The sequence below is a fragment of the Elephantulus edwardii genome, unplaced genomic scaffold (genome assembly GCF_000299155.1).
Source record: "Elephantulus edwardii isolate Elephantulus edwardi_28Jun2011 unplaced genomic scaffold, EleEdw1.0 scaffold00011, whole genome shotgun sequence".
In the NCBI taxonomy this organism is placed as follows: domain Eukaryota; kingdom Metazoa; phylum Chordata; class Mammalia; order Macroscelidea; family Macroscelididae; genus Elephantulus; species Elephantulus edwardii.
The window spans coordinates 26,021,767-26,036,009 of NW_006399761.1; the positions used below are offsets into that span (position 1 = coordinate 26,021,767).

Genomic DNA, 14,243 nt, shown 5'->3' on the forward strand with positions numbered 1-14,243 from the left:
GCCCCGGGGGAGCTGCAGCTTTGAGACAGGTGGCACTAACACACAGCAGCGGCTGGTCATTGGTGCGCCTCTGCAGGGCATGGCCTCTGCTCGCGCACTAGTGCGCCAGGTATCCTGCTACATCTTGATATTTGGGGGAACCATATTTTAAAGGTAGAAACAATATCATAATGCTTTAAATTGTATTTTACCTACTTTGTCATTTTTAGAATCCAGAAATGTTGCTGGTATCAGTTTTGTCTCCAGAATAGTTGTTGCTTTAAATTATTACTTCTGGGGGGGGGAAGTATTACTGTTGGGCAGAGAGTTTCAAACCTGTGGCTGAGTGGCACCTGCTTGTTCTTGGTCTCTAGCTCCCAGATGGCCGCATTATCAAAGTCGGGGGCGAGCGATTCGAAGCACCAGAAGCTTTGTTTCAGCCCCATTTGATCAATGTAGAAGGAGTGGGTGTTGCTGAACTGCTTTTTAACACAATTCAGGCCGCAGACATTGATACCAGGTATGTTTGAAATGATGACTGAAGGAGTTTTCAGACTTCTCTGAAATACCTGGAATCAGCAGAGCTGTTCTTCCGGTTTCCATGATTATCCTGTCTTATTTCTTAGCCAGTTCACCAAAAGTAGATGAGTATTTTTTAAAAGGTAAAAACAAATATGTCTGTTTCTCTTGTAAATGTTTTCCATTTTCTTATTTGCTCTTTGCTATGATGTTTTTAGTCACATAAAAGGGATTTTTTATTTAGTCTTTTGTAAATCTTCCCCTTAATTGCATCTAGCATTTTACTCATAGTTAGAAAACTCCCTTTACCCACATTATAGAAGAATTTACTCGGGCACATTTCATAAAGCGGATGTTGGTGTATATATTGTTACTATTTCTGTGTTCAGTTAATAACTCGTAATTTTGGTGAAATGGCTAAGGAACAGTGATAATGGAAAATGAGAACAGTGGTGTTTGAAATTGACACAAACAAAAGCCTAGTGAAAGATAAAAAATCTGATTGCAATTATGGTAAATCCTTAATAGTAGGAATTAGGCACTTTTCTTAATTTAATCATCATTGGGAGGAAAATTGTATTTAAAACTTGATGCCTATAAGAGCAAACAGAAAAAGAAGCATATGCCTATAGATGGTAATGAAGTTTTGGAATTCATAGAGAAATGAAGTCGCTTCAGTCCCTTTTCCTCCCAGCTGACAATGCAAAGTGAGACGACTCCAGTTACACATTCTGTGTGCTGTTGATGTGTACATGGCACACGTAACACATTTCAGCGGCTCGTATGTGGCACATTCTTGGAGTACAACTATTTTTAATTCTGCAATTCTAAAAACAGTGCTCTGGAACCACGTTGGCTGGAATTAATAGTGAACTCAGCCATCAAGAACTCATCTGAGACCCTGGAGTTTGTACTGTATGTTTATGCAAATAACACATGGGTTTATGGTTTTCAACTCCTACACACACACACCCCTTGGCCTTAGTTTCTTAAGTATTGTGTTCCTTTTCCTTGGGCACATTATTATTACATGCTTAAAATTGTGTCAAATCCTGCAAGCCAGTGTATGGCCAAAACACACGTGATTCAGCTGCTAAACTTTGCTGTGAAAAGAATTTCTCAGTCCCTCTCATTTTATGTTATTTTTACTTCATGACAGTTATTTTAGATTTGATACTTGAGGAGGGACTGCTATAATAAATAGACCCATTAATTTTAGAAAAAAAAATAGACTACCTCAAGGCAAAAGAACTGAAGTGAAAATGACACAAAGCAAATGTGAATATTGAAAACAGGAACTGAAATCTTAGAATATAGTTCATTATCTGTCGTTAACAAGCACACATCAGTAACGGTTGGGAAGGTCTGTGATAACAGTCTACATGATGAAAGATTATAACAACCACTGGACATCAGGACAGTACAGTTGTATTTGCAAGAAAATAAGTGTTTTCCTTTAGAAATATTTTCAGCAAAATAATTACAGATGTAAAGAGATTTTGTTGTGTAACAATAGTAATTACAATAAACATGGCATTCTGATGCTTTACATACAAAATGTCATTTCTACATACAGAACTTTGTTTGTCATAGGAACTCTGAGGCTGACATAAAAAGTAACCCTGAGATACTGTTTATAGAGTTGTGTTAATATACAAGCTCAATGAATGCCTGTTGTGTCTTTGTAGATCAGAATTCTATAAGCATATTGTGCTTTCTGGAGGATCAACCATGTACCCTGGGCTGCCTTCACGGCTGGAACGTGAACTTAAACAGCTTTACTTAGAACGAGTTTTAAAGGGAGATGTGGAGAAGCTTTCTGTAAGTATTTAGTCATCAATCCAACTGTGAACACATTTTACAAGTTGGTAGAGTAAATCCTTTCGACCACTAGAGGGAGGAAGGAGGCTTCCTAAATGAATTCCTGGTGCCGTGTAGCGGTGGAGAGATGGGAAGGACAGGCTTCAGAGGAGCTGTACCTCTTCACCGCTGTGTTCAGTTGCTGGAGGTGACCACGTTCCGGCTGATCACGCTGGCTCATCCGCACCGCCCTGGGCTCTCGAGTACACAGGAGCATTCTTAGCTCTGGGGACTACTGGGAAGAGGGAATTTATTTTTTTTTTTCTCTTTAAGCTTACTTTTTAAATAATGTAATCAGCCTTCATTGCTACTCTGGGACTCCTGTTTTCTCATTTTAGTTTCTTTTTTTAATCTTATCTCCCCAACCGGATGATAAAAATCCATTTTCTATTTCTTTTGCATCCCTAATAACTGTCAAAACTCCCAAAACAGACTTTGATTGGTAGGTGTTGATTTTTAGAGTGAAAGTTTTAACTAATAGATAATAGTAGTTGATCATTCTTTGCCCCTTTTTTTTAAAAAACAGAAAGAAAGAAATCCAAACCAACACATAATAGCTACATGGCCCGTGTTACTTGCACTTAATTGAGGATCATCTTATCCTAGGTTAATCTCCCTTGACTTTGATCAGCTGTTTAAATAATTCATTTCAGGATAGCTTATTACAAAGGATTGTGTGTTTCGGAAGTACTAATTTATTTTTTATTTGTGACTCCCATTGTTGAAATGGAATTTGTTCATGAACTCAGTGTGTAGTCACCAGTTCAAATACTGAGAAGGTGTTGAGTCTTTTACTCATTTCTCTGATGTTAGTGAGTTCTCCACATGCAATTCAGAATCAATCCTAGGTAATGATTTCACTTGGATGGTATTTCTTGAGCTCCTGGGTGCCAGACTCAGGACTAGGTGCTGGGAATGGACAAAACAAGTGAAAAAGTCTTAATGTATGCAATGGTTGTTGTGCACCATCTAGTCAGAACTAACACAGAGCTGACCCTCGCCTAGGAGGTGACTGCTCATCTTTGTTCTACAGCTAGTGGATTCGAACCACATGCCTTGGGGTTGGCAGTGCAGCTCCTTACCGCCAGGCCACCAGAGCTCCCTACGGTGAGGTTCGAGGCTACAAAATGGTAGGGGCAGAAAAGATGGTGTGCTCCAGGGGGTAGTGTATCTGATGAGGTGCCTTTTAGTGGAGACCTGAATGGAGGGCAGGAGTGAGCCGTGTGCTGGCTTGGAAAAAAGAACCTTCCAGACACGGGAACTGGAGTTCAGACCTTCCCCCGGTTGGCTACCCACTGGTGGCCGGAGCAGAGTAAGTGAGAGAGGCACTACTTACTCAGCCGAAGTAAAGGATTTGGCTTTTCCTGCTAATGAGGAGGAAGCTTGCGGAGGATTTTGAGCGGAGAAATGGTGAGGACTGACATAATGTGCTTTCGAGGTCATGAAGGCAGAGGAGAGGGAGGAGGAGGGGGGAGGTGGCTATGGACCAGTGAGGAAGCTGTAGAAATAATTTCCAGGTGAATGATGGAGATGGCATATATTGATTGCCAGGGGGGCAAGGATGTTGGAGAATATGCACTTAATATATGTCCAACATTTTAATGACAATATTCAAAAGTAGAGAGGATCACCTACTCATGGCTAAATGTGGTTTCGTCTTGAGAGGAGGGAGGAGGCAGTAGAGGGATGAAGTGGAGAAGATGGTGTGAAAGGTTGTCTTGGAGAGCAGGAGAGGGAACAGAAATGTACTGGGGTAGATGAGCAACCAGAACGGCTCAGGTGAGCTTGGTGATGCATTTGAAGCCAAAAACATCAAAAGAATTCTCTCGTGTCTTACTCGGCTGCTGAAGGGCAGTCACAAAGGAGAGCTGGGAACCAGAGTTGGTGTTTAGCCAAGTGTGATAAGAGGAGAGAAGGGCAGAGTCACTGAGGAGAAATATTATCAGGAAACGAGGGGAACCTGCCGCTGTAGGTGTCTTCAGACTCGGTGACGCCAGCGGAAGTGGATGTCACAGGTGCCATGGACTTGATCCAGCCCCTGGGAGAGCTTGGTACAGGAGAGGCTTAGCAAAAACAGAGGCTGCGGCCAGCAGGCATTATGAGGGTGGGTCAGGGGATTGCCTTGTGTCTTCAGTTAGGTCACTGTGAGGTGGGTCTGACTTGGTGGCATCCACAGTTACAGGAAGGTTTAGAAAAAAGAGGAGGTGGAAACAGCAGTGAAGAAAAGAACGCCTGTGATCAGGTCTCCAGAGGGTAGAAGTAGGAACGGTTTCAAGGAGCGTTGGGGACAGTAGTCTGTCCTCAGGGATATACTAGAGTGATATATAATGTGTGTGTATGTATGCGTGTATTTTTTACACTAGTGGTATATCCTGGCTGAGTTTCCCATAGAGTAAGGTAAGCCATCTACAGCCCGAGGGTAGCTCTTTGAAAGGAAAGGTTAGTGGAGCCCAGCCAGGCCCATTTATATGCATTTTGTTATATCTTGTCTTGCTGGCTTCCTGCTGTACTTGAGATTGACTAGTTGCCAGAGACCACCACAGCCTCAACTGTGTTCTGTCTTTAGAGAACAAATTTGCCGAGCCCTACTTTAGAGAAAAATAACTAGAGCGATTACAACTCATTCTTTATGTCCCATATCAATGGATGCTAGAGTGTGTGCGTAGATAAGGAGTGCTGTAACAGATGCCTTCTGTATGATGCTGTTAACTAAAAGATTGATGGTTAAAATCCACTCGTTGGTCCTTGGGTTTAGGATGGGCTGTCTCCTCCCATAGAGTTTTAGAGCCTTGGGTACCATGGAGGTGGGTGCCCCGGGAGTCAGAATTGATTCCATGGCTGTGGCTTTGGGATTGATATATCTTTTTCATAGTGTATTTAGTGACCAAAACAAATAGTTTAGAGTGACATAGCGTCTCTTGCGGAGTTGTGACAGTGACTAAAAATAGCTGTGTCACCGAAGGCCTCCTTTTCTGGCATTTACTGCTGGGTAGATGGGTAGGGAGGGGGTTCCTGCCTTTGAGACCATTAATTTGCTAGTTACCAGTACAAAACTTCACTCAGTTTTTTTTGGGTTTTTTTTTGTTTTGTTTTGTTTTTTTTCATTTGTGTTCCTGTGCTTATGTTTTCCAACATCCCCATGTTTTGTTTTAACCATATTTGGTCTTAATTTATTTGAAGACTATCTCACTGGGATTTGAATCGTTAGAAAATGAGCTTTGCTTATAGGAAAGGAACGTTGGTTTTCTTTCACTGCACTAGATTGGCATTATAGAGACGTTAAATCTCAACAAAATCTTACAAGTCCGTGATTTGTGTGACAGTGAGCTGTGTGGTCCTCCTCCTTTGATGCTGAAACCTGGATGGATAATCAGGACTCTTGGGCTCTTAGTGATGTGATTGTGTCCTTATTGATGACAGTGAACACATGCCTGAAAATGCAGGGATGTTGGTGATGGTGATGAGGGTGGTGAGGGTGAGGAACAGGGATAAATCAGAATTCTCCCAGCTCACTGAAATGGACGGAAGAGACCCTGGCAGTGAGCTTTGGCCTTACCGTCTCACAGAGCCTACTTTCAGATCCTGTGGAGTAACCACAGGAAAGTCCGTTTGTAACTATGCAAGTGTGACGTTTTATTGTTCCCTTTTTCTCCTTTAGAAATTTAAGATCCGCATTGAAGACCCACCTCGCCGAAAGCACATGGTCTTCCTGGGTGGCGCGGTCCTGGCAGACATCATGAAGGACAAGGACAACTTCTGGATGACCCGACAGGAGTACCAAGAAAAGGGCGTCCGCGTGCTGGAGAAGCTGGGGGTGACTGTTCGGTAAACCCGGACTCCTTCCGCCACAGCCCTGACTGCTTCCTTTTTTCCTTTATTGCCAATCTTTGAACACATTCAACTCCGTGACACAGAAGAGGCCCCTCTGTGCCCTTTGACTGGCAAGGTCAAGCTTTTTTTCTGGGGTCTTGGGGAAGCATTGTTAAATATTTGTTATTGTGGGTAAATCTGACTGTTTTATTCAACCACTTGCCTGCAGACAAAATGAGAGGGCAAAGGGTCCTGTCCTGGCATTGTTTCTTCTTTAGATCATTCCTGTAGGCTTCCTGTGTTCACTTCACTGCTCCGGAGCTGCTAGTGTTAGTCTTTAGCGCACTAGGTGGTATGCCTTTATTAGCATAAGAAAAAGCTTTTACATATTACGGGGTGGGGGGAGGTGAGGGGTGGGGAACCTCTGCTGAACCCTGTAGGCATTCCCTCTGGTGGGACTTTGAATAGTTACTGTGGCAGCTTACCTTAAAGCTCCAGTTAACATCTTGGGGGTGAATGTTAAGCTCAGAACTCAAGTGTTTTGGGTGGGGTTTTGCTTAGGATGTCAGGGGCCTTTTGAATTTGATTTTCGGGGTTTTGACTTTTTCTGCTCTGAGGTACATATGATGAACTTTATTTCCAAAATCTTCATCTTTCTTTGCCTGCAAGTATTTCTGTACTAAAAGCTACTTCAGGATTTGTTTTTTAAAGTCTGCCACATCCGCTAAGACTAGACTCCCTAGAATCTGTCAGTGGGACAGTAACATTTAAAAACTGCTTCTGAAAATTCAAGTTAAAGATTTTAGAAAATGCTTAAGAGTTGATATTTTCTATTTGCTTCTGTTTATTCTGAAGCATCAAGGAACACAGTACCAAGTACCATTCTTGCAAATTATCCACATACCTAACCGGCCAGTGCTTCCATAGTAACCCAGCCGGGTGCATGTACATGGGCACTGGCAGTAGATTACAATTGTTTGGTGAAAAACACATTGGAATATGGGACTTGTTGCCAGTAGGGTAATTGTCATATTTTTATTTGAAAGTGGAATAAAACTTGACCACTTAAAACATTTAAAAAAATCAGGACTTAAATTTGTATCTGTATTGGAAAATGAATCATAACTGCTAATTCTCCTTCATCTTTTATACTTGAAAGAAGAGATGTTGTCATTCGGTGAATTTTCTGCAGACTTTATTGCCTGTGTCAGAAAATCGTATTTATGAATCTTGTTGGGATACCTTAGTGTCTGAGAAAATACCATCTAGAAATGAGTTCTTTCAAATTTGAAAAATAAAGAAATTGGAAATTCTGTCACAATAAGTAACAAAATTCAGATCCTGGGGGGAAATACTTTCTTCATTTTAAAACATTCTTTACTAATAATGACCTTGAAAGAAGACACTCACTATTTTGGGTGTTTGGAATTGGAAATATTATTGTCTCTTGTGGGGGGAAAAACCCCCACCAAAAATAAAAAACCCTTTTAAAATCCATTTATGTGAAATAAGCCGCAAAAACCAAGTAAATATGCAGTTTCTGTTAACATTAGGTTTTGGGGGGAAGGGATCTGTTTTACCTTTGATCTAATAAAGTTTGCCTGCATGCTGGCCATGCTTCAGTGCACATTAATAGTCTATGAATGAATTCTCTTTGAAATTCCCTAAATCATGTGCTTGCAGACCCCACCCTTTTGACAACAGAGTTTGTCAGAAGACCTTTAAAAACCAATACCTTCTGGCTGTTCATTTCAGATAAATGGATTGACTTTTGGCCTTTGGATATGATTTAAATTAAGGGCAGAGAAAGTAACAGACTAGATGCTCCTCTTAAACAAGGAGAGAACATTTACCAGTTGCCCCTAGAATGTCAGATTTGGTTTTAATTTCCTAATTCTCAGCAAATATGACTGCTTAAGTGGTGTAGTTACATATAAACGTATACTATAGATAGTATAATGGAAAATTTTTCATTTTATAATTTTCCTATTCCAAGTTGAAATAACACATTTAGTGTTTGAGAGACCGGGAGTATTATGAGAATTAGAATTACTGTCAGATATGTATTTCACAGACATTTTAAATTTTTCAGTTTTAAAAGATCTGATTTTTAACTCTTAAAACCACTGATACTTAAATCTCCAGTAGCCCTTAGTTCTGTGATTTTTAAATTGGAATTTCCAATATCTTGACCTCTGAGAAGCGTTCTTTAAGAATAAATCTTGCTTTTAAACCTTTTTCTTGGATGTTAACTTTTACGCAGTCCTGAGCCCTGTTTACAATGTCTGGAAAGTGTTTTGAAACTTCAATGGAAAGATACACAGTCTGAATTTAACATGAGCATACTTCTTTTTGAATTGGAAAATAAAATCGATTTTTTCAAAGTAAATTTGAATTTTGTCTTTGTTTTTCGTTTTTCTCTTTGGTCTTTTTTCCCTATATTTATTTCCTGTTTTGGTCACACAAGGTGGATTGGCAGCTTTATGCCTGCTGCTCGGCTCTGAGTTTCATTCCGTGGTTTTCTGGTATTTGACAAGTATTTGTTTATTTCTGGTGTGATTTTAAACTTTGTAAAAAGAACATTCCAAACTGATTAATAGCTGCAGTAGAGTTGACTTTGAACAAGCACACCTGCCCTGTTTCTCAAAAGATCCTAGGCACCTTTCTTAGCATTCGAAACCTGTATGTAACATGCTTTCTTAAAGGGTCATTTTAGCTCTGGTGCGTACTTCTGGGCATATTTTTTTTAAAAAGGTAACTTAAATAAGATGAAAATGTATTCATACATTTTATACTAGTCTTTGAGAATGAGAGCTGGGATGCAGTTCCTCCTCTTCACAGACCTTGTGACTTCAAGGCCTTTGGTCCAATAGGTCATGGCCAGAGTCCCCAGGACATCGCCCCGGTTTTCCCTGGGCAGAGTCCTGCTGAAGAGGCGCTACTGGTCTCCACAGAAGCCCAGTTCTGAGTTTCCAAAAGGAAGCGCTGACAGCTGTCTCCTCTGTAACAGGAAGAAAATCCCAGATGCCGCATACAATGATGGAGACAAAAAAAAAATCTCACTGTTCTTCCTTGTTTTCTTCTGTCCAGTCTTTCACCTCTGTACCAAGTGAGTTTATTAATCCTTCATTTTAGAACCGTACTGTGGTAAACCAGAAGTCAAGGACTGATTTTATTATATCACTATTTAACATGATCTCCAGCTTGGGCCCAACTGGCCAGTCCCCTAAAGAACGCTGCTGTTTGTAGTTGTTGGTAGGTGCTGTGCACACTGATGACCATCCCACCATCTTGGCCAGGCAGGCCTCTCTTTAGGTTACGGTATCAGTCCAGTCCTGTTAGTGTCTTCCTGTCTTTCCTGACCTCCTCCTCCAAGAACTGGTACTTCCTGAGAACATACCCAGAGTGCAAGACAATCTCATCCTCCTTGCCTCTGAGGAATGTTCGGTTACGCTTCCTCCAAGATTTGTTTGATCCACCAGCTGTGCCGTGGGAGAAGATGGACAGCCTCCTTCCACGAGATTGAAATCCTCTGAAAAAACCCGCTGGAGGGTCAGCTATGGGACTTGACAGTACCTGGCAACAACAAACAGTACATTTGGTGCTTTTTTTGCCAACACAGTTCAAAAGCATGGATTCTCCTTTGATATCCCTTATTCATTCATTGTCCAGCTTTCACATGTAAATGAAGAAACTGGAAATACCATAGCTTAGGCCAGACACACGAGTCTTAAAACTGACGTCGCCAGTCTTTAGTACTTTATCGAATTCTCTGATAGCATATTTGCCCAGTGTAACAGGCCTCTTCATTTCTAGGCTGCTGTTACCATGGGATATTGATTGAGGATCCAAGTAGAATGAAATCCCTGATAACATGAATCTGTCGTAAAATTGCCAGTTGGTTCTGTGGTGAGAATTTTGTTTTCTTGGTGTGGAGACATAATGCATGTTGAAGGCTCAAGTCTTTGATCATCTTCAGTCAGTGCTTCTGTTTGTCTTCACTTCAGTTTGTGTTCATCTGCTTAAGACATGCTGTTGAATCTTCCTCCAATCCTGAGGACACATTCTTGTTCACATAACCCTGTCTCTCAAAGAATTTGCTCAGCATACAGATTGAATAGGTCAGGAGAAAGGATACCACCGTCGTGATGCACGCCTTTATTGCATTTGAAACCTTCCAATAGCCCCCCTTGTTCTTTTCAAAGAACCATCTCTTCTGTATACAACTTTCACATGAACACAAATCCAGGGTTCTGCAATTTCCATTCTTCCCAATGTTACCCATATTTTATTATGGTCCACACAGCCCTTTGCATAGTCAATGTAACACAGGTAAATATCTTTTTTTTTACATTCTCTACTTTCTGCTAAGATCCATCTGGCATCAGCTTTTGTACAGCTTTCGCTAAATCCAGTTCCTGGCAGTTTCCTGTCAACATGTCTTGCTTTCAGTAGTCTTCAGCAAGATTTTACCTGCATGTGTTATTAATGACAATGTTCAATAATCTCTGCTTCCTCTTAGGTCCTGGGTTTTTTGTAATGGGAACAAGCGTGAATCTCTTCCAGTAGGTTGGTGGGCCAGCTAGCCATCTTCCAAATTTTTTTCCTTTATTCATTATTGCAAATTTTCTTCCCAACTAACCCCACACTGCACCCCTTGTTCCAGATAGTTGTCATACATCTAGTGCCTAATCATATATCCCTTTTGGGTCATCTTCCATCAATTCTTGGAACCTTTTTCCCCTCCCCCTTTCCTTTTCCTAAATCCCTTTAGTGCTGTTTGGGCTTTCCCCCCACTTGTTCAAATTCCTTGGACTCTTAAAAGGCTGAAAATGCTGTACTGGAATTAAGCAGAGGAAGTAGAAAGGGACCTGGGGAAGCATTTTTGCGTTTATGGGTTACTTTAAAGGCTGAAATTAGTGATTTTAGCCACTATGCTGTAAATAACTTGAATCAGAACTAAAATTGTATTGTCATGTGCCCATGTTGTTATGAATCAGAACTGATGCATCGCTTACTCTCCAGCAGGGAGGGAGAGGGAGAGGCTCCCTACCCACAGAGCCCACAGGGCTGCCCTACAAATGCATTAGGGCGGTTTAAAATAAGGCAGCTATTATGGAAATGCCAGCGATTTTCACTAAAAGCACTGCATTGCTTAAGTAAATCTGAAATTAGGCAGAAAGGCACTAGAATAACTTTAAAAAAAAATAGTCTGTGCTATGTCAGTGGTGAAAAGCAGTCTTGTACCTATTATAAGTTCAGTTGTGTCAGTTCGTGTTACCTGCAGATGTGAAAAACCTACCTGGGAAGGGAGAACCCAGTGATTTCTCTAGAAGAACAGAGCTGCTTCCGTCTGTCTGTCTTAACATTTCCACCATCAGGGCAAGAAGACTAGAAAGGGCTTTCAAGTAGTTTTCCATCAAATACTGGAAGTAGGAAAGAAGAGTTGGTAACCATTTTCACTTTGCTGGCATAGAGCAGTTGAGAGGTTGCATTTTAAGAAGGACAGAATCTACCGATCACAGAGCACAGGCAGTCCCCGACTTAGAGCAGGTTCTGTTCCCACAGCTGCTGCTTTAGTTGGCTCTGACACGAGTATTTCATTTCCCCCCTCCCATTTCAGTTATTACTTCCTTTTGTTACCTATATCTTTATAGACTTCTGTCTTTGGGGCTAAGGAGCACATTCCTTTTTTTTAGAATAATTATGTTTTTGTGATTTGAATGAAAATTGACAAAGCCAACTGGTTTTCCATTCAAGCCTTCATCCACTTGACATGCATGTTTTGTTTTATGATAGTAATTATTCCCACTATGGTTCTGGGGAAGCATAACATGATGGTGGGAGCAAATTACATATAGCATTGTTTGTAGCACATGTTACTACGATCTACCCCACCCCCAAAATCCTTAGTTCATGTTCACGCTGAATCAGGACTGCCTGTCCTTTTAACATCAAGCAGATATTACAAATGCTACCTACTCCCATTAAGATCAAGTTGAGATTTTATCTGATGAATTCTTTTGTTTTTCAGAATATACACCAATTCAGCAGTTTCTCCTTGTACATTTCCACGGTGTTGATTACGTTCTTTGGGCTGCATATCCTTTCTTCCTAATTGTTCCTCTCCACCAACATACACTTGTAGCCTCCTAACTTTACTAGCAATTGACCGTGATGCTGTTGTCCATTTAATCCCATTTCAGGAAAACTCCCGGCTGACAAATCAGAACTGACTGAGAGCCAACAAGCTTGGAGAGGCTGTAAATTGAACAGTGTTGTAGCCCATTTTTCTCCTGAGGAGAAAAAGGAATTTGAACCACCAGAGAGCTAGGCTTTCGGGGAAGCAATGAAACTCCCTACAGAGTAGACCACCAGAGCACCTTTAAAAAGATTAATGTATTAGGGAGCTCTGGTGACGTAGTGACAAGAAGCTGCACTGCAGTCCAGAGATACGCAGTTCAAATCCACTAGATGCTCTGCTGAAGAAGGAGGGACAATCTCCTCCTGTACCAGTCAGATCTAATTTGACGGTACACACACACAGAAATAATAAAAGTAAATAGAATAATTAAAAAAAGATTATTGTTGTTGTATGGGCCTTTGTAGTTAAAAGTCAGTTGTTACTGTATTTGGGAGGAACATTTTCCTAAGTGGTACAGCACTCTTTGGTAAATATGTTGTACTGAGGTAACCTGGGCTTGCTGTGATGCTGAACTTTATGCCATTGGCGTGTCAAGTGTGATAACAGTTAGCCATGGTGGACAATATTTGGTGGAGCTCCCAGTTAAAGACAGGTTTAGAAGCAGGAATGGTATCCACGTCCTAAACCACATGCCTCAGGAAACTCTTAGGAACTTTGATAAATGTCTGTAGTTGTAGAGGGGCCTTTAGTTCATAGGGTCACTATGAGTTGTGCTCAACTTGAAGGCAGTCAACAGCATGCACCATAGACTAGGAATGACTGCTGCCTGACCTTTCAGCTAGTTTTCAGAGGCTGTAATCTGCATGGGAGAAGGTTGCCCGTCCTCTTCAGGGGCAGCTGGTGGATTCAAACCTTTGGATATGCCTTTGGATGCAGCATAACTCCATACCACTAAGCCACCAGGGCTCTGGTGTTAAAGGATTAGTGGGGGGAATGCCAGTATTTGTCTTGCTCCTCGTTGAGTGGGGAGCTGAGAAAAAAGGCCCTCAACTTTCAGTAAGAATTCTTTGCACAAAGAAGCAATGATAAATATTTAAATGCAAAGGCATTAATAGAAAGGTTGGGATGTCAGTCAATTAGTTGAGGAAGTTCTAACGTGGAGGCCTGCCACATTAATTGGATCATTTTCTAAATGAGTACTTTTTATTTCTCTAGGATGTTATAAAATATGCACAAGAAATTTCAAAGTCCACCTTAGGAAATCAAGTCTGCATTTCCTGAGTGAGAGTTACTTCCATTAACTGCATTACCACTTCCTATTTCATGTCGATTTACTGCTTGAAGAGTACGAAATCTGGGATTAATTCACGTGTGGAAAATAATTGGGTTCGAAAAGTTGACTAGGCCTTCGACTCCTTGAGTAGAAACCTTGACCTCCAGTGTGTGGTTCATTAGACCTGCATTTGAAAACTTGTGTGGCTTTGGCTCATTTGATTCTTTTTTGAAAGCTTGCTCAGTATTGAAGTACAGTTTTAGAATATGGAAATTACTTTCCCCCCGTTAATACGGCATATCCCCTCACCTCACTCATTCCATTGAGTCAGCTTGGCCCTGGCTGACCCGCCAGCAGGCTTTTACAGGCTGTAAATCACAGGAGATTGTCCGTCTTCTCACGCAGAGCAGGTGATGGATTCAAACCTCCCGGCTTGGGGTTGGCAGTGAGACTCATTCACGAGACCACCAGCAGTCCCTGTGCGGGATAAATCCTGTAGGAAATAAATTCTGTTGCTAGGACAAAATTATACTGTCATTAGATCGTTCATCTTTCCTGTGGAGCCTCTGGTGGATTTGAATTGCCAGAAAGATATTGCCTCTGGGTCAGTGCACTTCCCTGTACACCCTTTGGGTAAAACTACATTTAAATAATAAG

The 14,243-nt window shown here is 41.2% G+C and overlaps 1 protein-coding gene across 3 annotated transcripts in view; it reads left to right on the forward strand.

The window, feature by feature from the left end:
* The window catches only part of ACTR2 (ARP2 actin-related protein 2 homolog (yeast)), a 36,420-nt gene extending 29,883 nt beyond the window's left edge, over positions 1-6,537 (forward strand). The window contains exons 7-9 of one of the 3 annotated variants that reach the window (XM_006880969.1): positions 354-499; positions 2,187-2,319; positions 6,017-6,537. In XM_006880969.1, coding sequence (XP_006881031.1) covers positions 354-499; positions 2,187-2,319; positions 6,017-6,187 — 450 coding nt within the window. In that variant the 3' untranslated portion in view covers positions 6,188-6,537. Of the gene's footprint in view, positions 1-353; positions 500-2,186; positions 2,433-6,016 lie in introns of those variants that run through there. The other 2 variants (XM_006880968.1, XM_006880970.1) reach the window with 2 other exon arrangements.
* The last annotated feature ends 7,706 nt before the right edge of the window (positions 6,538-14,243 follow it).